At 41.0% G+C, this 26,366-nt stretch overlaps 1 protein-coding gene across 6 annotated transcripts in view; it reads right to left on the bottom strand.

Moving 5' to 3' along the window:
- Positions 1–333: 333 nt before the first annotated feature.
- Positions 334–26,366, bottom strand: part of epha7 (eph receptor A7) — a 265,558-nt gene continuing 239,525 nt past the window's right edge. For 5 of the 6 annotated variants that reach the window (XM_078399674.1, XM_078399673.1, XM_078399671.1 and 2 more), the window contains 3 exons: positions 21,128–21,321; positions 17,159–17,314; positions 6,708–8,872 (listed from right to left, as the gene is read on the bottom strand). In XM_078399674.1, coding sequence (XP_078255800.1) covers positions 8,758–8,872; positions 17,159–17,314; positions 21,128–21,321 — 465 coding nt within the window. In that variant the 3' untranslated portion in view covers positions 6,708–8,757. Of the gene's footprint in view, positions 385–6,707; positions 8,873–17,158; positions 17,315–21,127; positions 21,322–26,366 lie in introns of those variants that run through there. The other variant, XM_078399675.1, reaches the window with a different exon arrangement.

The raw sequence follows: 26,366 nt of genomic DNA on the forward strand, positions 1-26,366 counted from the left end.
CTTTATTTGCTGAGGAGTTGCACTAAAGAAGTCTGCACATTGTTCTGGAGGTGAGATTGTTGTCCTCTGACAACCACAATTAACTTCCAGTCTGAGAGGGACAATTCCACCCAATGGCAACATACAATGGGATAGTTCACTCACATTAACTTGCCTTTGTTTTATCTGTCTCACGAGTGCACGCAAGCAGCTTCGTGCACAGAGTGGGCTAGGCAGTGTTTGAGAGTGATCGTTCCATTGTTGCTTGCCACAGTCTGCAAATTCATCACTGCTATCGGCTTGCAGTTCATAGTATTCACGTCGCCTTACACTTCACAATATCTGCGTCAAAGCTTGACAGAATTCCTGGCTAGAAGGTCAAAGACTGGATCAATTGCATCTCCTCTGGAAAAAAAAGGCAGGGAAAGACATTAAATAATTTTAACTTGTTTTATTTTAAATCAAGCATGAAGCATTTTTAGAGGCAATGTAAAACTAGACCTCTAAGGAGATAATGAGGGTTGCAGACCTAAACACCATTTAAACCTGTCATTGCCTGCTAAGAAGCACCTTAAGAGCACTCTTTCAAAATAGATGTAATCTCTATAATATTTGAAGATGAAATCAAAATTAACTTGCAAGGCACATTTGTTCTGTCCCATTGAGCAGCGGCCTCATGCAATGACTACATGTATCTCTCGAATGCCCACGGGAATCGGCTGTTACTGCATCTGCATTAGCAGCAGCTTGTACACATTAAATTGGATGAAAGTTGCTTTTATTACCAGTAGGGATATGGGCTGATAAACTAAGAGGAAATGACTTGAGTGTGCTCTTTAAAACAACGTAGCTCGAATTAACAGCATCTTAACTTTAAAGTACGACGATTGTCACATTTCAGATGTAAAGAAAATGTGGTAGCCTGGCTTTGGTGTCTTTATACCAAGTGACTACTAAGGATTTAGGGGCTGTTTAGCTCTCAGATGCCTTTTATTTATTTGTGCAGTAAATATAAAAGGTTGGTATAATTCTAAAAGCAATACATGTAAATAAGTAAAGAATCACATGTGAATGAAGTAAGCAATTCCATGAAAAATTATGGGGATATAAATTCTATTTTATAATTTTTCTGTTTATAGGACAGAGATATCACTAGAATGATTGTTGCCCATCCCAAATAACTGTTGATCTGCTGAAGGGTTTTGAGGAATGATTCTCCCATGGTGTTCTTGGATAATTTTTCTAGCAATTAGACCTGGAAAAAAATGACCGTGTAATGCTTTATTTCCAAATCAGGATGGTATGTGCCTTGGAGGGAAACGGGTAGTGTGTTATTCATACAGGCTTGATGATTTTGCATTTCTTTGTGGTAGATGTCTGGTATTTCCGAGGTGCTATTCTATTATTTTGCTGCAGTGTACTTGGAAGTGGTTCCTGGCAGTTATTATAAAATGCCAGTGATGGAAGGAATGAATGGGAAGCCTGAAGGGTTGGATTTCAATCAAGCAAGTTGTTTTGTCCTGAGCTGTGATGAGCTTCATTGGAGTAGATGAACTGCACTTTAGGCAGGGCACAGTCCTGTCCTACTGCAGTTCTGATTTATTTTGTAGATAATGAAGAAAAACTTTGGAATGGCAATTGTTAAGATCTTTTCCACAAGTTTCTCAGCTAACCTCCCCTGGTACTCACAGTATTATGTAATTGGTCCATTTATGCTCTGGCGCAGTTAGGTGATAATATGGTGAAGTCTCTCTTGGAGACGGCCCCTCGCTTGTGTTGTTGAGCCTCGAATATTACTTGCCACTTGTTGGGCCCTGCCCGCATGCTCTGGGTGCAGACATGGACTGTTTTATTTGTGGAGGTATTGGAAATTGTCTTGAATATCTTTTTAATCATCAGTGAACATTCCCATTTCTGATTTTATGCGATAGGCTAAAATGTATTGTTGATGTCGCTGTAGATAATTGGACTTTAAGATGCTGCCCTGAGGAATTCTGCATATTGTTCTAGGGTAAGATGTCTGATCACTGGCAACCACAAACATATTCCAAAATGAGAGAAAAAAACTCGACCCAAAGGCAAGAATTCCTCTTAATGACTACTGACCAGATTTAATAAATTCCAGAGGTGACCGCAGCCACCTCTGATCAGACATATCTGGAATGCACTCTTTTTTTTCCACGTTGAAAACAAATTAGTGATGACGTTTGGAGCTACATCATATTGATAAGACTCTAAATTGGGTGAGTGTGGGGAGGTTGGTGGTAGGTACCAAGATGTATTATGATTGTCCTCTTGTTATTTCTATGTGCTGAAAATAGCAGCTAATGTGCTCCAGGCCATCATCTCCCAGACTGTCACTGATCACATCAACTCTGGCGATTTCCTCTCTACGGACACAACTTTTTAATTCCCCAACCCCATCTATACCATTTCTATCTCCTTCCCAAAAAAGTCTTAAGAAGTGTCCCGATCAGAAATGTTGCCTATCATTGTCCTCCAAAGATGCTGCCTGATCTGTTGAATTACTCCAGCACTTTGGATTTAATGCAATGTACTGCAGTTGTTGGTTACTGCCCAATGGTAGTCTAACCTGGAATCCCTGGTAGCTTGTGGCAAAGTGTGTAGGAAGGAAATGCAGAAAGTGGTTAGACCAGAACCGAAGATAGACACTAAAAGCTGGTGTAATCAGCGGACCAGGCAGCATCTCTGGAGAGAAGGAATGGGTGACGTTTCGGGTCGATACCCTTCTTCAGACTAGTCGGGATAGGGAAATGAGAGATATAGACTGTGATGTAAAGAGATATAGAACAAATGAAGGTGCATCGTCGTCGAGATTGATCCCTGGGATGGCGGGACTGTCATATGTGGAAAGATTGAAAAGACTGGGATGTATTCACTGGAGTTTAGAAGGATGAGAGGATATCTTATGGAAACATATAAAATTATAAAAGGACTGGACAAGCTAGATGCAGGAAAAATGTTCCCAACGTTGGGCGAGTCCAGAACCAGGGGACACAGTCTTAGAATGAAACGGAGGCCATTTAAAACTGAGGTGAGAAGGAACATTTTCACCCAGGGAGTTGTGAATTTGTGGAATTCTCTGCCACAGAGGGCAGTGGAGGCCAAATCACTGGATGGATTTAAGAGAGAGTTAGATAGAGCTCAAGGGGCTAGTGGAATCAAGGGATATGGGGAGAAGGCAGGCACGGGTTGTTGATTGTGGATGATCAGCCATGATCACAATGAATGGCGGTGCTGGCTCGAATGGCCTCGTCCTGCACTTATTTTCTATGTTTCTAAGATAAAAGTAACAATGACAAAGGAAACAGGCCATTGTTAGCTGTTTTGCTAGGTGAGAATGGGAACCTGGTGCGACTTGGGTGGGGGAGGGATGGAGAGAGGAAGTGCAGGGGTTACTTGAAGTTAGAGAAATCAATACTCATACCACCGGGATGTACTTGAAGTTAGAGAAATCAATACTCATAACACTGGGTTGTAAGTGTGGCAAAGGGTCAGATGAGGCACAAGTACTATTACTTCTGCCACCTTAGCCAACCCAATCACAGTGCTAGGTTTTGTCGATTCAACCTTTGACATGCTAAACATAAAATAAAAAGGAATACATTCAACCTTAAATACTGATCTAAAAACACTGCACAAAAAAATAAAAGATAAATGTCTTTAATAATACCGATCAACATAATTTAAAGTCAATGACAGAACTTAAAATGATTCAAAATTATCAATTGTAGAATTGTAAGAATTGTCAGAACTGTAATTTTCATCAAATAATGTGGTTATTTTTGTCGATAGCTAGAAAAACAGGTTCAAATGTCTCTGGTTATAACAGATTGCACAATCTAAAAGTGCAGTGAGGGTGGCAAACACTCTTTTGAGAAGGTTCACATGCATTTTCTTAGCAAATCTATAAAATGACACTGGTTAAATACTAAAGAGCTTAAATGCAGTCGTCTACATTTTATTAAAAACCACTGCATCCGGCATAATCCCCGGCAAGTCCTCGGGGTAAAGCATTTAAAGCTCACGTCATGGCCCAGTTTTAAGATGACACCCATTTGTTCTGGTTGTGTCAATATAATTTTTTTCTGTTTTTTACCTTTTTTTTTAGAGTGGGTTATTTGCCTGTCAGCATTACTATTTAGACATGTAATCATGTCACGTATATTCTCATACGAGTCCCCTTATGTGCTGCAGCCTTGGAGTGATGGAACAAACTGCATTCCTAATGGGGCGCCTGCTGCTTGTTTCTGCGCCAAACTCCACCCACACAAGTTGAATCTTGCAGAATATTTTCTAGAATAAAGCCATCATTTTCTGACAGGCAGTGGCCTTTGGGACTGATTATTTTGTTATTGAGTAGTGGGGAATGTAGCAAGAGTTACAAAACTATAATCTCATTAAAACTCAATAAATAAAACATGTGCTGGATCCAAATTGAAATTAATTTGTACTTTCAGGAAACAAATGTGTCCGGTTTCACAGTTTTTTTCCCCTCTGTCTCTGTATGAATGCTGCTATTTGCTTTCATAAGGACAATCAATATCATAATGAAATATACCACAGTCATTTATCGTAAGTGAAGCATATTGTTTTGCCACTGAAATCCTTCCCATATTATTCTTTTATTTTTGTGCCTCTTGATGGAATTTTTATATTATATTTCAGTGGTTATAACGAACCTTTTGTGCTATTTCCACATGACTAAAATCTGCTGATGTTAAACTGGATTTCATTCTATTCAATGTCATTTCTCACCCCAGAAAGGGAGGAATATAAAGCTCTTATCCTACTCCTTTTGTAAAAACCAAATTCCTTACTGTTGCCACCACTTTCCTTCGCACTATGGTAAAATCTTCCAATCCCACATATAAATGTTTACCTCTCGCAGCCTCGTTTGGCTGTCCTAATATCAGACCTTTAGTTGGTAATTCTGACCGTGGGTATCAGACAATATGACGTGTATGATCGGAAATTCCCACAAAGGCTGTGAATCCTTTGTTTTCCATCAAGCACAAGATGATAATCTGCTTCACATCGGTGCTCGTCATGCATAATCTTCTTGGCATGAGATGAATGACCTGCCTTGTGTGAGATTGAAGTATATTGTTAACTGTGACAATCTAAGCCGCCAACTGGCTCACCTGCATTTTATACGCGGATTCAATACCACCAGCTCGTGGGATTTTTTTGTTTCAACACAAGCAAAATCCTGTGCAAGTTCATTCTATTTGCAAGCATAAAACTAAAGCTTGCTTTTCTGCCTCCACTTTGTGAATTCAAGTCCCACAGTAACATTGGCTCACCATGCGGTCCTGTGGGAGTGCTCTCCTCTTGCTGGTGCCAGGACATCCGCACAATGAGATGATAACGATCGCAGGAATGAGTGGGTTAAGATCATAAGTGACAGGAGTAGCATCAGGCCATTTGGTCCATCAAATCTACTCTGCCATTCAATCATGGCTGATCTATCTCTCCCTCCTAACCCCTTTCTTCTGCCTTATCCCCATAACCCTTGACACCGTTCTGGCTATGTTCCGGTTAACATATGATGAATGTTTGATGTCATTGGGCCTGTACTCACTGGAGTTTAGAAGGATGATGGTGGATCTCATTGAAACTTACAGAATAGTGAAAGGGCTGGATAACGTGGATGTGGAGAGGATGTTTCCACTGGTGGGAGGGTCTAGGACCAGAGACCACAGCCTCGGAATAAAAGGACATACCTTTAGGAAGATGAAGAGGAATTTCTTTAGTCAGAGGGTAGTTAAGCTGTGGAGGCCGTCAGTGGATATTTTTAAGGCAGAGATAGACAAATTCTTGATTAGAACGGGTGTCAAGAGTAACGGAGAGAAGGCAGGAGAATGGGGTTGAGAGGGAAAGATAGATCATCCATGATTGAATGGCAGAGTAGACTTGATGAGCCAAATGGCCTAATTCTGCTCCTATCACATATGAACCTATAAAGTAAAGATTCATTTGCTCCCTCTGGTCTATGATGGCAGATATATTTTTCTAAGTGTCCTGGATAATTTTATCTGCCAATCAACATTTCTTAAAGATTATCAGGCCACTAATCACACAGCTGTTTATGAGAGCCTTTTGTGTACAAGTGATTGATCCCTTTTCCCACGCTGCAGCTGAGAATGCACTTCATACAAGTGCTTCAGTAGCTATGAAGAGCATTGTTATGTAGCAAGCTTAATGAAAGGTAATTGATAAGTGTAAGCCTTAGTTATCTTTTTGGCCCAGATAATTTATACAATGGTGACTGTATAATAGGGCAGCACAGTGGCACAGTGCCAAAGTTGCTATCATACAGTGCCACCCAGTTTCGATCCTGACTACGCGTGCTGTCTGTATGGAGTTTGTATGTTCTCCCCATGACCATGTGGGTGTTCTCCTGGTGCTCCGGTTTCCTCCTGGGTTTGTAAGTTAATTGGTCTCCTTAAATTGCTCCAGGTGTGTAGGATGCGAAACTGGGATAACATAGAACTACTGTATGGGTGATCGTTGATCGGTGCGGGCTGAAGGGGCTGTTTCCTCATTGTATATCTCTTTAAAAGTTAAAATAACTTCACAAAGTCGAAACAGTTTCAAAGTCCATTTGTATCAATTGAAATAAACCCACTGGAAATCATGGTGGTAGTTTTCAAAAAAATATATTTACAGTCTTTTACAAACAATTGAAAAATAAGACCATCAGATTAATCACAAAACTTCTAATGAAATATTTATATAGATTCCAACTCAACAGAATTCACTGTATTCTTGTGAGGAAAGAAACCATTTGAAATTATACTGGTCTCTTGATGACTTGAAGGAGTTCCACCAATCCTACTGTAACACCAGCAGGATACTGGTGTTTCACCCAAAGGAAACAGTAATAATGATCATCTATCTCTACCATTTTCCTGGGAATCCTACTGGCCTCCTGTTGGAGTTCTTGCAAAACACTGGTAGACCCTGTGCTGTTTCAGGCTCACTGTCTCTAAACCAAACAGAAATAAATAATAGACTATATAAACACAAAATAATGAAAGCAATTATGAAAACACTATACATGATCAGGGGAAAAAAAGAAATTTGGAAAAAAATGACATCGCTTTAGATATTTTGTTTAGATGTTCGCTAATCTACAACCTTCTTTGGTCCTAAATGTGATTTTTATTAATTAGTTAATATTATTTACAACTGAAAATAAATGAGTTGTCTGTGATTCTCTGTCAGTGAAATAGAAAAATATAGTGCATTTTCAGTGTGTACTGAGTTCACTACAGACAAACTTGCATAAAAAAATGACAGTACAAATAAATTACAACTTTTACATAGAAGTATTCGCATCCCTCGTGTTCAGGACATGAGAATGGAGTTCTGATCTGTTACGCGGGGATTCTCATGACGTGATCCAAAGTAAATAGCTCCACTCTTTGGAATCTTCTGTTGGTCTTTGCGGACCAGGTAACCATCAATTCTGCGACAGTCGAGTAGAAATGCAGGTTGGAAAAATCCAAGTGACTGGAGGAATGAGTTGGGTTGTGTCAATAACATTCTGGATTTAACCAGTTTTCCACTGAGAAAGGACTTTGATCAGAGTTTGGTAGGTTTGATTGCTTCCGTCATATCTAGATATTCTAGTGTATCTACAAATATGAGCCTTGAACCTATGGACAGGCTTATATTTATGTGATCACCACCGCTCATTTGAAAACATATATCTAATATCATATACAGTATCCCATTGCTCTCTACTGCCTCATTCCATATCATACTTCATATTTTAGTTTGGTCTAAGCCCAAACTATTTTTTTTTACCATTCAGTTGACTGTTGATTGTAATATTTTTTTCCCTCTCCTAATTTTATGATTTTTAATCTTTCTCCCATTACTATATTAGCTAAGGTGCCATGCTATTTTATGAGGTCTGAAAAGCCTACATAGTACTTAAAAATAAGGATCTGTTTCAAGGAACCTTAACTCTCTTCAAAATAATTCCCTTTCTGTTTAGATTTTTCGCCATACCATCTTAAAGGAAAATGGAAGCTTTTGTAACTGGAAAATTCCTTTTTAAAGTCTCTGTAAATGATCCTCCCGTCGGTAACAATGGATGGAAATTATTGAGATCGGCAAGTTCCAATAAGTGAAAGCTTTTTAGATTTAAACTACAATGGCTATTGCCTACAAGTGGCACATCAGTTTCAATATCATCACATAGGTATCAGAAAGGGGTAGATAGAGATTGATGGATGAATACTTAAGAACTGGGGTCGCAGTGAAAGCCTTCCGATATTGCAGGTAAGGAAGAAGAACAAGATGGCTGAACGAACCCCATTCAGCAAGCACAAGTCTTGAAAATGATTTAATTGATTAACCATAACATGGCGAGTGTCTTTGACAAATATAGTCTACATAAACTGATATGTACACTTTACAAAAGACCAGTAGACAAAAAAGGTTAGAGCCCGAAGTTTCGTTTTTTTTTTGTGTTTTTCTTTCTCTTTGTAAAGTTCTAAACATTGCAGGTAGTAATTTCTTCATAATGTGCACGATCCAATCACTCCCAATCTGTGCTGTTAAAGGACCTCTTTGTTCTTTCAGTGGCTTGGAGGAACATTGTTGCACACCTTCCCCTGAATCTCTGATCCATCACAAGAAGTAATTTTGAAGAATGTTGGTACTGACAGTACTAGCAGCAGATGGTATCTTTTTCCCCCCCCCAAAATCTGTTCCCTTTTGGTCGAAGGGAGAAAAGGTCTGTTACACTTGAATCCCCGTACCATGCAAGTGCAGCATCTGGGCTCTCATAGTCTGAATGCTGCTCATGATTTTCTTCTGGTGCCCAACTAATGTAATTCCCAAGCTCATCACATCCCTGTAGAACACAAAGCGGAGTGAACAAAAGCATGAACATAATGCAGCAAGTTAAAGCAATATCTATGCAAAAAACTTACAAACTAATAAGGCCACTCAGTCAGTGTCTGCTGGTGATTATGTTGGGTCCTCATTCAGAATGTTTCCAACTATTTTCTGTCTCCTGATTTTTTTCCCCCCATTTGCTAATTTGAAACTTCCAGGGTGCTTTCCTATTCGTGTATTTCCTTCAGGAACTCTGTTACACTTTGTAGTAAATATGTGAAATAGTTATTCCTTCAGTTCAATTTAGTTCAGAATGGAAAGATGGGTCATAGTAATGCATCTTCATTCTACAATTCTTCACTACTTCATACTTTCTTCACTTTTTTCCCCTCTGAATCGATCTGTACAACATTTTATTTGTCATTACAAGCACTAAAGTGGGTGGCACAGTGGCACAATGGTAGAGTTGCTGCCTTACAGTGCCCGAAACCAGTGTTTGATCCTGACTTGTGGGTACTATCTGCATGGAGTTTGTACGTTCTCCCTGTAACCAAGTGGATTTCTCTGGGTGCTCCGGTTTACTCCCACATTCCAAAGAGGTACAGGTTTCTATGTCAACCGGCTTCGGTAAAATTGTCGCTAGTGTGTAGGATAGTGTTAGTCAGGGGTAATTGCTGGTTGGCACAAATTCAGTTTCCATGCTGTATCTCTAAAATCTAGAGCATTTTCAATAATTTGTCAGCTGTTACTCCTATTACTTTGTAATTATTTTCACTTAAAAAAAAATCAGTGCTAGGCATTACTTTGGATCTCAATGTTGAATACATTTACCATTCACTTTTCTAGTACTTGTGTCTCTGTGGATCATTTTGAATTTCACCTCTTTATTCTGTGCATCTTGCTTTTGCAGACAAACAGGCAATATATCCTAACATAGGACTCTAATTGCAATATCCTCACCGAGGTCACATTCACAGTATGAGCAGCACTGATCCTCAACGGTCAATCCCTGGGGTTTTCCAAAGACCACTGTTACCCATTCAGAAGTGTCGCTATTAATAACTGCTCCCATTTTCCATTATCCATCAAATTTATTACACCTCGCTTTTGGTGAAGTCGTGAGATTTGAATGCTTGTGGAAAGTCAAAAATGCAAGGATAATTGTTCCATTTTGCTTGCATCCGTACATATCGGCAAACTGCACCCCTGTCGCTTATGATTTAATGGATGGGGAAAGGTGGACTGTAGGTGAACAATTTCCCTCTATGCACTTCCAGTAATCAGTGCTGTATCAAAAGCAATGAAGCAGAGAATTTACATTGTCCTCGTAACTATTATCAATCTGTTGGCCATGACCTCCCCACATTGATTTGAAGATACTGCATTTATTCTTATTAAGCTATAATTGTTTTCTTAAGAAAGGCGTCTAATAGTTTTTGTCAAGTATCTATTTTGCAGGACATTACTGGCACAGTGGCCTTCATTAGTCAAGAAGAGTTGAAGTTGGGGCATTACATTACAGTTGTACAACATGTTGGTGAGGATGCACTTTGAGTATTGTTCAGTCTTGGTCACCCTGATATAGGACAAAAATGCTATTAATCTGGAAAGGGTGTAGAGTAGCTTTGTGAGGATGTTGACAGGACACAAGGGCCTGAGCTTATCAAGAGAGGTTGGGACTTTATTCCTTGGCGTGCTGGGGGCTGAGAAGTGACATATAAAATCATAAGGGGAATAGACGGTGAACGTGCAGAATCTTTTTTCCCAAGAGAAGGAGAATCATGATTTAGAGTGAGAGAAGAACATTTTAATAGGAACCTGAGGGGAAACGTTTTCCGCATGGTGAAGGTTATATGGAATGATCTGCCAGAGGGAGTAGTTGAGGCAGGTACAACAACAACATTTAAAAGATATTTGGACAGATGCATGACTAGGAAAGGTTTAGTATGATATGGTCCAAATGCAGATAAGTGGGACTAAAATAGATGGGGCATATCGGCTAGCATGGACAAATTGGGCCAAAGTGACTCTTTCTATGCTTTCTGACTATAACTGGTGATTCCCTTAGACTGAAAAAGGGTCTCGACCCGAAACTTCGCCCATTCCTTCTCTCCAGAGATGCTGCCTGTCCCATTGAGTTACTCCAGCATTTTGTGTCTACCTTGGACCGAACATGTGGGAAGGCTGGTCTAGTGTAGATGGGGCATGTTCAGTCTGAAGAAGGGTCTCGACCCAAAACGCCACCCATTCCTTCCCTCCAGAGATGCTGCCTGTCCCACTGAGTTACTCCAGCATTTTGTGTTTGATTTAAACCAGCGTCTGCAGTTCTCTCCTGCACCTGTTTGGTCCATATACCACTAAATGTATCCTGTCCATGTACTTGTCCAAATGTTTTTTTAACATTGTGATAGTATCTACCTCAACTCTTCCTTCAGCAGCTCATTAAATATATCTACCACCGTTTGTGTAAAAAAAAAGTTACCTCTCAAAAAAGACCCTATTCCTTATGATTAAACATTTAAAAAAATTCACATAATCTTAATTAAGTTTTTTTTTTAAAAGCTATTAAGACATATAACTTTAATTAAAACCACCCTAAATTCAAGAAATTATTCATGACCCTAAAATAAGTAAATTAGAAAAAAACAATTTATTTTCTTTACTCAAGTTCAGTAGTAGTTCGGCACAGTGGTAGAGTTGCTGCCTTACAGAACTAGAGACCCGGGTTCAATCTTGACTACTACCTGTGCTGTCCCGGTGACCACCAATTTCCACCGGGTGCTGCAGTTTACAAAGACGTGCAGGTTTGTAGGTTAATTGCCCTCTGTAAATATTCCCCAGTGTGTCCTAAGTGTCCTAATATTCCCTAGTGTGTCTTAATATTCCCTAGATAGAACTAGTGTATGGTTGATCGACGGTCACTGCAGACTCAGTAGGCCAAAGGGCCTGTTTCCAAGCTGTATCTCTAAAACTAAGACCAAACTAGATTTCATTCAAATAAATAAATTGGGTCACACTACAGATTGGATGCAACGCGCATCCTCTCCTTTAGAAGAACAGTAATCTAAAACATGCAAGAAATGGTCAACAATTTGGGCAAAATCTGTGGGAAGGAAAAGGACTGTTTCCAAGATGTATCTCTAAACTAAACTAAACAAAAAACGGAATTAATATTTCAGGTTGAAGGGTATTCGATCTGAAAAGTCAACTGTTTTTCTCCACAAATGCTGCTTGCCCTACTAAGTGTTCTTCATGTTTACTGTTTTTATTTCAGATTTCAAGCATCTGCATTTTCTTATTTGTGTTCCTCAGCTCAGTGCGTCAATGCTCTGCTGCTGGACTTGGTGAAGGTCAGATACGGCTGTGCCCATGTTGCTCTACTTTAGCGATTGAGTCTCACTTGATGCTGGGAGCCTTACTGCTTGGTTCTGGGACTATTTGGGCCAGTGAGATCAGCCTTGAATGGTGAGGTCTGATGTAGTGGAGAATGTGTGCAGTGAACCTCCCTCATGAAAATCCAGGGCAAAACATTTGTTGCCAATGAGGTACTATAACATTTAAAAGACATTTGGGTAAGTGCATGGATTGGGAAGGTTTCGAGCGATGTGGGCCGGATGCAGACAGGTGGGACTAGCGTAGATGGGGCATCTTGGTCAACCATGGGTAAGTTGGGCTGAAGGGCTTGGCTCTTTGGTGTGTGACTCTACTTGGAGTCTACTGGATTCCGTTGATCATTGGCTGTGTGTAAATTGATATAAGAGTGGTGATGATCAATGGTTAGAGGCTGAAGTAGGGTCGCAACCCGAAACATCACCTATTCCCTTTCTCCAGAAATGCTACCTGACCTGCCGACTAACTCCAACATTTTGTGCCGATCTAATGGTTAGAGGCAATGATAATATTCCTCCTCAATAACATGTGAAAAGACGAAATATAATGTAAAGTTTGCTTCTGATGCTGATCTGGAAGGAGAATTAGAATATTACTTCCCTCCCATCAAAGGAGGCAATTTGGCTCAATGAATATATGGTTTTTACCCATTGTATTCATATATTTCTATGTCAGCTATTTCCCCTTGGTGGAAACTCGCGTGATCACAGGGAGGACATCTAAGATCTATACAGCACAAGAGGTTGACAACGAACCCAGGTCTTTGGCTAACTAACTGCTGTGCCACTATGCAGCCTGGCACAGCTAAAATAGCAAGAACATCGAGACTGTCAAGGAATAGAGACTGCTTGGCTGGGCATGATTGCGTAAGATAGACTACAATATTAAATGTGAAATTATAGATTTTAATTGGAGGGAAAAATATGGGAATGTTTTACACTTAAGATTTATAAATTTTATTACGGGTTGATACGTGGGTGTCATTGACCATGTAACACTTTATTATAAAGGGACTGAAGTGTAAAAACAAAAGGTCTTATGTGGGCTTTGATGAAGCCAGACCTGAAGTACTATGTATGATTTTGATCCTTTGATCCAAAGAAAGATATACTTGTCATAGCAGGTTTGCAACTAGGGTTCAGAGGTTAATCTTATGTGGAGAATCTGATGACCTCATTGAAAAGTTTTCAGAAAGTGTCTTATGCAAGGCTGAATAGCCTACTCCTATTCCCATTTTTTATGTTCTTCAATCCCTGATTAACCAGAAAGTCAGTTACACAATATCAGTGCGGCTCGATGAGAAATGAATAAGAATCTAAATGACAGACACAAAGTGCTGAAGTAACTCAGTGGCTCAGGCAGCATCTCTGGAGAAAGAGTCTGAAAAAGGGTTCCGACCCATAGAAACATAGAAAATAGGTGCAGGAGTAGGCCATTCGGCCCTTTGAGCCTGCACCGCCATTCAATATGATCATGGCTGATCATCCAGCTCAGTAACCTGTACCTGCCTTCTCTCCATACCCCCTGATCCCTTTAGCCACAAGGGCCACATCTAACTCCCTCTTAAATATAGCCAATGAACTGGCCTCAACTACCTTCGGTGGCAGAGAATTCCACAGACTCACCACTCTCTGTGTGAAGAAATGTTTCCTCATCTCGGTCCTAAAAGACTTCCCCCTTATCCTTAAGCTGTGACCCCTAGTTCTGGACTTCCCCAAATTCGGGAACAATCTTCCCGCATCTAGCCTCTCCAACCCCTTAAGAATTTTATATGTTTCTATAAGATCCCCCCTCAGTCTTCTAAATTCCAGCAAGTATAAGCCTAATCTATCCAGTCTTTCTTCATATGAAAGTCCTGCCATCCCAGGGATCAATCTGGTGAACCTTCTCTGTACTCCCTCTAAGGCTAGACCCGAAATGTTTCCTCCAGAGATGCTGCTTGGATAGCATGCAAACAAACGCTTTTCACTGTACTTCGGTACAGATTACTATAATAACTAAACTAAACCCAATCCACATAGACTGTGCTGTTTTCTGATAACTGTAAAATTGTTGAAGTCAAATGCTCGTTGAGTAAAGGAGGAAAAGAAATATCCCCTACAACAGGGAGGTTATGTCGTACAAATTGAGTTTTTTGAAGAGGCAACCAAGGAGGTTGGGATTCAAGGAGAGCCAGCTAACTAGACACAGAATTGGCCTCATGGAAGGAAACAGAGGGTGAAAGTGGAAGGGTGTTTTTTTTTGGACTGGAGACCTGTGACATGGCATCAGTACTGTGCCCATTGTTGTCTGTGGTTTGTATCAATGATTAGGTTAATAATGCATCAGGCATGATTAGTAAATTTGCAAATGTCACAAAACTGGGTGGTATCGTAGATAGTGCAAATGGTTATCAAAAATTTCAACAGGTTCTTGATCGGCTGGACAAGTGGGCTGAGGAATGGCTAATGGAGCGCACAGTATCTGCTGTTACTTATGTTCATAGAGCTTTTCTGCCCCCATCGTATTAACATTCCACACATCTTTGTATACAAGTTAATGTTGCTAGAATAACTTTTAGTTCTGGTCTTTTTTTTCTCAATATGTAATTCATAGTCATTGGGGTGAAGACAGGAGAATCAGTTTGAGATAGATCAGTCATTGAATAGCGGAATAGACTCCGATGGGCCGAATGGCCTAATTCTGCTCCTGTGGCTTATGAACCAATATTCCAAACAGTATATTATTACTGATTTGTGCTCCTACATTTTAAGATGGCATCTGCAGTTTTAAAATTTGTGGCAGAAACAAAGTAGAAGAATTGACTGCAAAACGTATTTGAAAACTCAGCATCTGTATCATCCAGCTCTCTCGTCTGCTGCAAGGGCATTATTGCTATTGTACGGGACACAAACTATATTTTGGTAAACCTCTCCATTAATAGAAAACATAGAAAATAGATTCAGGAGGAGACCATTTGGCCCTTTGTGCCAATGCCTCCATTCATTGTGATCATGGCTGATCATCCACAATCAGAAACTCATGCCTGCCTTCTCCCCATATCCCTTGATTCCGCTAGTCCCTAGAGCTCTATCTAACTCTCTTTTAAATTCATCCAGTGAATTGGCCTCTATTGCCTTCAGTGGCAGAGAATTCCACAAATTCACAACTCTCTGGGTGAAAAAGTTTTTTTTCTCATCTCATTTTTAAATGCCCCCCCCTTTATTCTTAGACCGTGCCCCCCTGGTTCTGGACTCCCCCAACATTATGAACATTTTTCCTGCATCTAGCTTGTCCAATCCTTTTATAATTTTATACGTTTCTATAAGATCCCCTCTCATCCTTCTAGGTTCCAGTGAATACAAGCCTAGTCTTTCCAATCTCTCCTCATATGACAGTCCCGCCATCCCGGGGATTAACCTTGTGAACCTATGTTGCACTGCGTCAATAGCAAGGATGTCCTTCTCCAAATTAGGAAACCAAAACTGCACACAATACTCCAGATGTGGTCTCACCAGGGCCCTGAACAACTGCAGAAGGACCTCTTTACTCCTATACTCAAATCCTCTCGTTATGAAAGCCAACATGCTATTAACTTTCTTCACTGCCTTATGCACCTACATGTTTACTTTCAGTGACTGGTGGACAAGGACACCAAGGTCTCGTTGCACTTCCCCTTTACCTAATCTGACACCGTTGAGATAATAATCTGCCTCCTTGTTTTTGCCGCCAAAGTGGATAATCTCACATTTATCTACATTATACTGCATTTGCCATTTCTTTTGGGAGTGTTCACTGCAATTCACTATAACAAATTAAAATTAATAACTGCCTCAAATATTTAATGGTCTGCTGTTTTCTTATAATCATTGCACCCATTTATTACCAAGGAATAAAGCAAATCATGTTCTTGCCACAAGGGATTCCAGGATCTTTACTGGTGTTTTAAGGATTCGAGTCTTGCAATTCTTGTAAAATTTGAAAATCGCTGGGCTTGACTTTTTCCCAAAATATGAGAGGCTGGAATCTATACTACAACATTTTAATGGCATTAAAACAGCACTGTGATCTCTGATACTGGTTCAGATTGTCTCAAGTTTGTGTGCCAAGAAATTGGACGTTATAAATTTATAGTGTGCTAAAAACATTGCTGTTTTTAGCACAGGCGATAAATTGTGTCCACGCAGGAGAAAAATAAGATTTTTTTCCAAAAACTAATTTGAACCCTAAAAGAGCTTCGGAGCTGCAACCGGTTGCCATCATAGCTCTCTGTACCTGTAAAGCAGAAACTCTTATTTTACACGCCAACATGCTTGCAAATTTTAGCAGAGATGAAATTTGATTGTTGCATTATGGGGTAAACACGAATCTTGCTGAAAAATCAAAAGGCAAATTACTTGGTGGGAGCTCAGGCACCTGGAAATGTGTGCAATATTACTGGTCCCTAAGCCAAATTTTCAACTGCACAGCGTAGCATTCTTTAGAGCTGTGCAAACAAATTTTTAGGACAAGGTATTTCAAATTAACTACTGAATGAGAAGTGGTAGGCTTTGATTTCACTCTTTTGTTGTGTCGTCAGCAAAAGAGCTTTTTAACGGAGTGTGCTTCCTTTAGATTTTGATGCCTAGTTTAGAATGCAGTGCGGAAACAGGGCCAATGTGCCCGCGCCAACCAGCGATCCCCGCACACTAACACTATCCTACATACCAGGGACATATTACAAATTTACTGAGGTCAATTAACCAACAAACCTGTACGTCTTTAGAGTGTGGGAGTAAACTGGAGGACCTGGAGAAAACCCACGTAGGTCACAGGGAGAACATACAAACTCCGCACATACAGCATCCGTAGTCAGGATCAAGCCAGGGTCTCTGGCGCTGTAAGGTATTAATCCTACCACTGTACCACCCTACATGGTGGTTTTTAAACTCACTCAATGGTCATCCTCGCCACTGATTCCAGTGTGCTGCACCCTGCGGCTGTGAAGTTGTCCTTGTACCGTTCCATCTTGATGGCCTCGAGCCAATCGCCTACACAACGGAAGGAGGTGAAGTCCAGGGTATTTTGATCTAGAAGTGGATTGATTGGTCTAAATGGGGAAAATGGGACAACATTAACATAACTGCATCATTAAGCAGATAACATAGGCACATTAAGCAAAAGAATAGGGCATGCTAAATAGGTTAATTGACTTACTAATGATCACTATTTGAAGTCTGGAGCAAACAAATAACACCTCTCAAATGGACAAGGCGGTGGCTAGGCCACACTTGGAGAATGGTTCCATTTTAGTCGCCTTGCTATTGGAAAGATGCCATTAAGCTGGAAATAGTGCAGAGAAGATTTATAAGGCTGTTGCCAGCCTTGAGGGCTTGAGCTATATGGAGAGGTTGGGCAGGCTTGGACTTTATTCCTTGGAGTGCAGGAGGATGAGAGGTAATCTATAGAGGTGTATAAAATCATGAGGGGATTGCCCATTTAAATAAATGTTTCAACACTACTTCAACAAATAATGTTATTAAACAATGTTGTAACTTTGCATCTAATGCTTGTTTTACATTCTTAAAAAGACAGTATAAAGGAATTAGAGCAATAACAGGATAAATGTTCACACTGATCACCAATGGCCAACATCAAAGGCAAAATTAGTGATCAAAATTATTTTTAAACCAATCTGCCTTAGAGCAAACTCACACAGGCCAATTTCTCAATGCCCAGAAATGAAAAAAGTGGGACTTGGAAGGGAGGGTGGGACTTGGAGAAAATAATCACTAAGGCAACAGTACTGTGCAAACTGGTGAAGCTGTAGTCACAAAAATCTCTGGGTCATAAAATAAGTAGTTATTGGGAGAGTTGATGAGTAGGTTTCAGTTTTCCAAAATTCTTAATTTAGGCCGGGTTCTGTTAGATTGGAAAGTAGCAACTGTAACTCCTTCATTAAAATAGGAGTAAGACAGAAAACAGCAAAATGCAGGCCAGGTAGTTTAACATCTGTCTTTGCAAAAACATTTAATGGTATTATTAAAGATGTCACAACAGGGTTTGGAAGGATTCAAGGAAAGCAATCATTTGTGTAAAAAAGGAAATTAATTTTTGGACTTTAAAAAAGGTAATGAGCTGTGGATAAGGAGGAACTGATGGATGGAGTATACTTAATTTTCCAGAAGCCATTTAATAAGGTGTCACATGAAACGTTATTGTGGAAAATAAAAGTTCATTCGAAAGGACAACATTTTGGCAAGGATGAAGTTTTTTTCTCGTAATAAGAAACAAAACAAGCATAAATTGGTCTTTTTCCTGATTGGCAAGATGTAACGAATTATATGTCACAAGGGTCTGAAGAAGGGTCTCGACCCAAAACGTCACCCATTCCTTCTCTCCCGAGATGCTGCCTGACCTGCTGAGTTACTTCAGCATTTTGTGAATAAATCAATTTATATGTCACAAGGTTCTGTGGTGGCGTCCACCTTTCTACCATTTATATAAATAACCTGCAAAGGAGACTCACTAGTATGTTGCCTAGATTGGAGGTCTTTAGTTTTAAGGGGGGATTGGAGAGCCTAAGTGGAGAGAAGGAGGCTGAGGGTTAACTTGACAGAGGTATGAAAGATTTACGACAGTATGGATCGGGGAGATGGTAAAAATCTTTCTCCCATGTTAGGGGGCGTCTAAAATAAGTTTAATGTGAGAGCAAGGATAGACAGGAAAGATTTTCACACGGGAAGTGGTTGATTTCTGGAATATAGAAGAGGCAGTGGAGTTCAACGCAATCACAGCGTTTCAGTGACACCAGAACAGGCATCTGAATAGCCAAGACGAAAGACGTAATGTAAAAATATGGAATTCACGTAGTTAGAAAAATGGTCAACATAGATATAGTTGCACAACTCAGAGGTATTGAAAGGATGTTTGTTAAATTTGCTGATCAGCAAACATAGAAAATAACTTGAGGAAAACACAAAGAGGCTATGTAGAAATGCATATGTGTAAAAATATCTGGCAAATGGGGAATAATGTGATATTGTCCATTTAGGTCAGAATAATAAAGAAGTGCATTACCTAAATGCTGAGCTGCAGATGGGTCTGGATAAACTAGTGCATGATTCACAAAAGGTTAACATGGAGATACAGTAAGTAGTTCAAAGAGCTAACAGAATATTGTTTATTATGATGATACATAGAAAATAGGTGCAGGAGGAGGCCATTTGGCCCTTCGAGCCAGCACCGCCATCCATTGTGATCATCCACAATCAGTGACCCGTGCCTGCCTTCTCCCCATATCCCTTGATTCCGCTAGCCCCTAGAGCTCTATCTAACTCTCTTTTAAATTCATCCAGTGAATTGGCCTCTACTGCCTTCTGTGGCAGAGAATTCCACAAATTCACAACTCTCTGGGTGAAAAAGTTTTTTCTCATCTCAGTTTTAAATGGCCTCCCCTTTATTCTTAGACTGTGGCCCCTGGTTCGGGACCCCCCCCCCCCCCCCCAACAATGGGAACATTTTTCCTGCATCTAGCTTGTCCAGTCCTTTTATAGTTTTATATGTTTCTATAAGATCCCCTTTCATCTACATTCCAGTGAATACAAGCCCAATCTTTCCTCATATGACAGTCCCACCGTCCCCGGGGATTAACCTCGTGAACCTACGCTGCGCTGCCTCAATAGCAAGGATGTCCTTCCCCAAATTAGGAATTGAATATTGAACCAGGGAGGTTCTGCTTCAGTTGTATGGGGGATTGGTGAGACTACATCTGAAACAATGGACTCCTTGGATAAGCAAGAATATTAATGTATTAAAAATAGTTAAGGGAAGCTTCACTAGACTAGCAACTCACTACACAAGGCCATTTATCTCATTTGGTCCATACTGGCACCCAGTAGAACAACCCCATCAGTCCCATTTCCCCCTCTTTTGTTTCATTGTAACCCTACAATTCGTCCTCTCTCAAATGCCCATCAACTACCCTTGGATTACTTTTATCACGTACCTACACTGGAGGCAATTATAGTAGCCAATTATCCTGATAACCTGCATATTTCTGGGATGTGGGAGGAAATCAGGGCACTTTGGGAGATGTGCACATTCTCCACAGAGAAAGCCCAGAGGCGCAGCAGCAGAGTTGCTGCCTTACAGCGCCAGAGACCCTGGTTTGATCCTGACTACGGGTGCTGTCTGGTACAGAGTTTGTATATTCTGCCTGTGACTGCGTGGGTTTTTGCTGGTTTCCCATACTCCAAGATGTATAGTTTTGTAGGTTAATTGGCTCCGGTAAAATTGTAAACTGTCCATAGTGTAGGACAGTGCTAGTATGTGGGGTGATCACTAGTCGGCGTGGAGTCGGTGGGCCAAAGGGCCTGTTACCGTGCTAAGTCTCTAACGTCTAAGCCAGGATTGAACCTGGGATTCGAAACAAGAACTTAAGGCAGAGATGAGGTGATCTTTTTTTTCTCCGAGGGGTTTGAGTCTTAGCATCTCTCTTTCTCAAAGAGCAGTGAAAGCAGAGTCTGAATATTCTTAAGGAAATAATATTTTTAAGAGTTAATAGTTACTTGGGAAGCAGGACTTGAAAGGTTACCAGGAAATACTGAGTTGTGGTTACAATCGCGTCAACCATAATCTTATGGAATGGTGGAGCAGTCAAGAGATCTAATCCCGCGCTTAGTTCATATAATCTCTAGTGAGATCTAACCTGTGTTGAATCAGTTCATGGTGTGATTTGTGCACAAACGACCTGTGTGCTAATCAATTAAATTTCTAACCTCAGAAGTCTAAACTATGAAGAACCAAAACCAAAAGACAAAATATAATAGTCAAGGAAAATCTAGATTCTCCTGCCTCCACATCCTTCATTTGTCTTGCCATCACTTACAAGCAGTAAATACAAATTTATGCTTTCCCTTACCTACTGCAAGTACCCACAGGAACCTTCAGACTGTTTGGATTACGAATCATTTTGTCTAGAATCCCAACTATCTGATCAAACTTGGGTCTCTCATTGCGTTCCTGCTGCCAACAGTCGAGCATCAGTTGGTGAAGGCCAGGTGGACAGTCCATGGGAGCAGGGAGACGATAACCCTCTTCAATAGCTTTTATAACCTAGACAGAAATAGAGGAAAGCAGATTAATACTTTTGCAAAGCAAACACTTCCTCCACTTTAAAAAAAAATCACCGTCACTATATATAAAAAACAATACTGCATTCAGAACAAGAAACAATCTGCTGGAGGAACTCAGCGGGTCAACCAGAACCTGTGGAGGGAAGTGGACAGATGACGTTTTGTGTCAGGACCCTTCATCTGAACTGACAAAAATTGCTTTTGAAAGCCTGGCTGTACTATGCATACAAGCTTTTTAGAAATACATTTATTGGTTGACAGCACCAGATAGAACTTTAACAAGAAAATAAGAGGCCTAGGGACAGTACAGAGATAGTTATTCCATTGAGATGATCATCTTGACTTTCCATTTGGAGGAATATTTTGGGCACGGCTAAGTTGAAGTAAACCGTGTGAGTGAAACGGGCCTAGTTTCATGAGGGCAGCAGCCCGCCTGACGGATTTTGAGGTTGGGCTAACCTTTTTTCTCTGGGTAATTTAACAAGAAAGTAGGGAAGAGTGATGGCAGGGAATGAAACTTGCCACTTCACTGGCTCTGAAGAGGGAATGGGAATTGCTTCTCTGCTGTGGCTTTGCTAACTATGTGTGTTCCCATTGCTGACAGTCTGAGTTACCTTCAACATCAAGAGCTGTCAGACAAGCAACATCAGACATGGTTACATTTAAACTGTAATTCCACGAGAGCAGCATTTAACTGGGGACCTACAGCCAAGTTCCCTCCTTTGGTTTTCCTCCTCAACCATTTCAAATTAAGGTCCACTTGTGGACATAGTTTGTTTGGTTGATTCAGAGTTGAAGCACATGCAGCATGACTGCAGCTTAAGGAGTACACAGGAGGTGGCTGATGTGAAGCAGGTTTTAAGGCAGATAATGACAGGATTCAATGTTAGGCTTTATTGTGGATGCTGGCACATATACTGGCGATTGCTAGTTGCTCTGGTTTGAGTGTCGGGTGAATGAGTTAAGGCCTCGCCTTATACCTGCTCTGCATCTCAAACACAAAGCTGCTTTTGATTCGTCTATTTCTCATCAGATTTCTGGAAACTGTACAGACAGATCCCAAGTGGTTTTTGGTATTTTCTTATTCTTAATAACCTTAAAGAGTCAGTGCACAAAAATGGACTATTTGTTCATTTACTTTGGAAAGAAAGGAAAAAAATTGCCATGAGTCAACAGACATAAACATCTGTTTCAGGCTGTAGGGACAGTGACTGCTTATCAAAAAGTCAAATTCCAAAAGTAACGATGTTTGTTTTACAATTATTTTGAACTTAACTAAACTTTGAGTCATCTGAAAGAGTATATCTCGTTTTCCTTATCCCTCACCAGTCTGAAGAAGGGTCTCGACCCGAAACGTCACCCATTCCTTCTCTCCAGAGATGCTGTCTGTCCCACTGACTTACTCCAGCATTTTGTGTCTATCTTTGGTTTAAACCAGCATCCCCAGTTCCTTCCTACACACTGAGTCATCATTGTCTGCCTCTTTCTACAGTTTGGAGAAATTTCAGTAAACGTCAGATCACCTGTCCATATTCCTAACTCCAGCATACACCCCACTCAGGAGGAAAGCTCCAGTCACCATAAAGACTGTTAAGACATGGCCTGAAGGAGCTTCCTCGCAGCTGCAGGATTGCTTCGAAAGGACCAACTGGGATATTTTTGAGGATCAGGACTTGGAGGAGTACACATCAACTGTACTTTGCTACATCCAAAACTGTGTTGACAATGTCACCGTCGACAAACGCATCCGGTTGTATCCCAATCAAAAACCCTGGATGACAAAGGATGTCAGGTCTCTCCTCAAGGACCGTAACACCGCCTTCAGGTCTAGTGATAGAGCTCTATACAGTGCTGCTAGAACCAACCTGAAGAGAGGCATCAAGGATGCCAAAGCGTCCTACAAGAGGAAGATTGAGGACCACTTTTCCAACAATGACCCACGGCATCCAGCACATCACCAACTACAAGACCAGCAACCGCACGACTGCCGACGGCGACGCCTCGCTGGCTGAGGAACTTAACTGTTTCTTTGCTCGTTTCGAGGTGAAAGCTACAGTGGCAGATATTACACCCTCTCCAGCACCTGACAGCAACACCTTCACTGTGCAGGAGTATGATGTTAAGCGCGTGCTCAGAGCAGTGAATCCCAGGAAAGCTGCAGGCCCCGATGGTGTGACGGGCAGAGTGCTGAGGGAATGTGCAGACCAATTATCTGAGGTCTTCACAAAAATCTTCAACCTGTCCCTTTTAAAATCCACCATCCCTCCCTGCCTGAAGTCCGCCATAATCATCCCACTGCCGAAAAAGTCTGTCATCAGCGGTCTTAACGACTACCGTCCGGTAGCACTCACACCGGTCATCACAAAGTGCTTCGAGAGACTGGTCCTGCAGCACATCAAAGCCAGCCTCCCACCCACCTTCGACCCACACCAGTTTGCCTACAGAGCAAATAGGTCTACAGGGGATGCCATCGACACTGCTCTTCACACTGCACTGACCCACCTTGAACACCAGGGGAGCTATGTGAGGATGCTCTTCCTCGACTTCAGCTCTGCCTTTAACACGGTCATCCCGAGCAGACTGGTCACCAAACTTTCCGACCTTGGATTTTCCCAAACCATCTGCCAATGGATCAAGGACTTCCTGACCAACCGCCCCCAGACCGTCAAAATAGGCCCTCACCTCTCCTCCACCATTACACTGAGCACCGGCTCACCACAGGGCTGTGTGTTGAGCCCCATCCTTTACTCCCTCTACACTCACGACTGCGCCCCCACCCATCCCACCAACACCATCATCAAGTTCGCGGATGACACGACTGTGGTTGGACTCATCTCAGAAGGAGATGAGACAGCCTATAGGGATGAAATCCAAAGGCTGGCAGCATGGTGTTCAGTGAACAATCTGGTCCTGAACTCCTCCAAAACAAAGGAACTTATAATTGACTTTAGAAAAACCAGTGGAGATTACGACCCACTCTACATCAATGGGGTCTGTGTGGAAAGGGTACCAGCTTTCAGGTTCCTGGGTACGCACATCGCAGAGGATCTTACCTGGTCTACCAACACCATCACCACAGTAAAGAAGGCACAGCAGAGACTCCACTTCCTGAGGATCCTCAGGAAAACCAACCTGCAGGAGAAGCTCATGTTGTCCTTCTATCGCTGCTCCATCGAGAGTGTGCTGGCATACTGTATAACCACATGGTATGCCAGCTGCTCAGAAAAGGACAGGAAGGCCCTTCAGAGGGTCATCACGACGACCCAGAAGATCATCGGCTGCTCACTGCCCTCCCTGGAGCACCTGTTCAGCCTACGCTGCCTCAGTAGAGCAGGCAAAATAATAAAAGATCCATCCCACCCCGGCCACCGTCTGTTTGTTCATCTGCCCTCTGGTCGACGTTTCAGGTCGATCAAATCCCGAACAAACAGACTTAAGAACAGTTTTTACCCCAGGGCCATACGAGAACTGAACATTACCTTTGCACTAGGCAACACCGTTAAAAAATCTTGTACTTAATATAATTGTATTTAATTGTATTTATGTATTTATTTGTTTTTGCATTTATTGCATATATGTTTGTACGCACCGTCAGGATTGGCTATTTTTTTAATTTCGTTGTACTCGTTGCAATGACAATAAATGAATATTATTATTATTATTATTATTATTATTATTATTATTATTATATTATTATTATTATATTATTATTATTATTATTATTATTATTATTATTATTATTATATTATTATTATTATTATTATTATTATTATTATTATTATTATTATTATTATTATTATTATTATTATTATTATTATTATTATTATTATTATTATTAGGTTGCTGTAATCTGGGGCAGAAAGCAAACTGTTTGAGGAACTTAGCGAGGCAGGTAGCATGTGGAGACAGAAGGGTGATCAATGTTTTGGGTCAATTGTGCATCAGGATGAGAGTGTTGCTGGGAGTTAGCCAGTATAAAAAAAGTCAGATGGAGGGTTACTTCAAATCTTGCCTCCAGCAAGCTGTGATTCACATAATGCATGCAGCTCTTTATTAATTAAGCTCTAGATTTTGGAATTCCTGACTGACATTTAGACACATTGACAGAGACGAGCCTGACATAGCCTGAATTCCCACTAAGGGGAGAAATCTTAGAGAAGCAGATATTTTTTCAATAAAAGTCTCTGCCTGTCAACATCGAGGTCCAAGGAGGTAGAGGGGTTGGATATTGGTCACAATATCAGCATTGTTGTTCATTAGGATTTGTTGGATAGTATTATTATCATAGTACTCTATTTGCCATTCCAGTAACTTAGCCACTACACTCTAACTTTCTACATCTCTACCCAATCTTGCAGATTGGCATCTTCATCTCCACCAGGGGCAGCAGTTTTGTGAGGATTAGCCTTGGACGTGCCAATATATCTCTGGAGGCTCTGAACCACTCAGAGGGACTTGGAGACAAAGGAGACTGCAAATGCTAGAATATTGAGCAAAAAACAACGTGCTGGAATAGGTCAGTCAGCCAGGTAGCATATGTGGAGGGAAATGGACAAGTTACATTTTTCGTCAAGTTACATTTTCAGACTCGACAGATGATATTTCAGTCTGAAAAAGAGTTCCAACCTGCAACATCATCAGTCTGAAGAAGGGTTTCGACCCGAAACGTCACCCATTCCTTCTCTCCCGGGATGCTGCCTGACCTGCTGAGTTACTCCAGCATTTTGTGAATAAATCGATTTGTACCAGCATCTGCAGTTATTTTCTTATATATCATCTGTCCATTTCCCCGATGCTCCCTGGCCTGCTAAATTCGTCCAGCACATTATTCTTTTCTCATATGAGAGGGACCTTACCACTGCCTCAGATAGACACAAAATGCTGGAGTAACTCAGCAGGTCAGGCAGCATCCCTGGAGAAAAGGAATAGGTGACATTTCAGTCCGAGGCGCTTCTTCAGTCTGCAGATGGGTCTCAATCCGACAATATACCTATTTCTTTTCTCTTGAGATGCTGCCTGGCCTGC

The sequence above is a fragment of the Rhinoraja longicauda genome, chromosome 5 (genome assembly GCF_053455715.1).
Source record: "Rhinoraja longicauda isolate Sanriku21f chromosome 5, sRhiLon1.1, whole genome shotgun sequence".
NCBI lineage: Eukaryota > Metazoa > Chordata > Chondrichthyes > Rajiformes > Arhynchobatidae > Rhinoraja > Rhinoraja longicauda.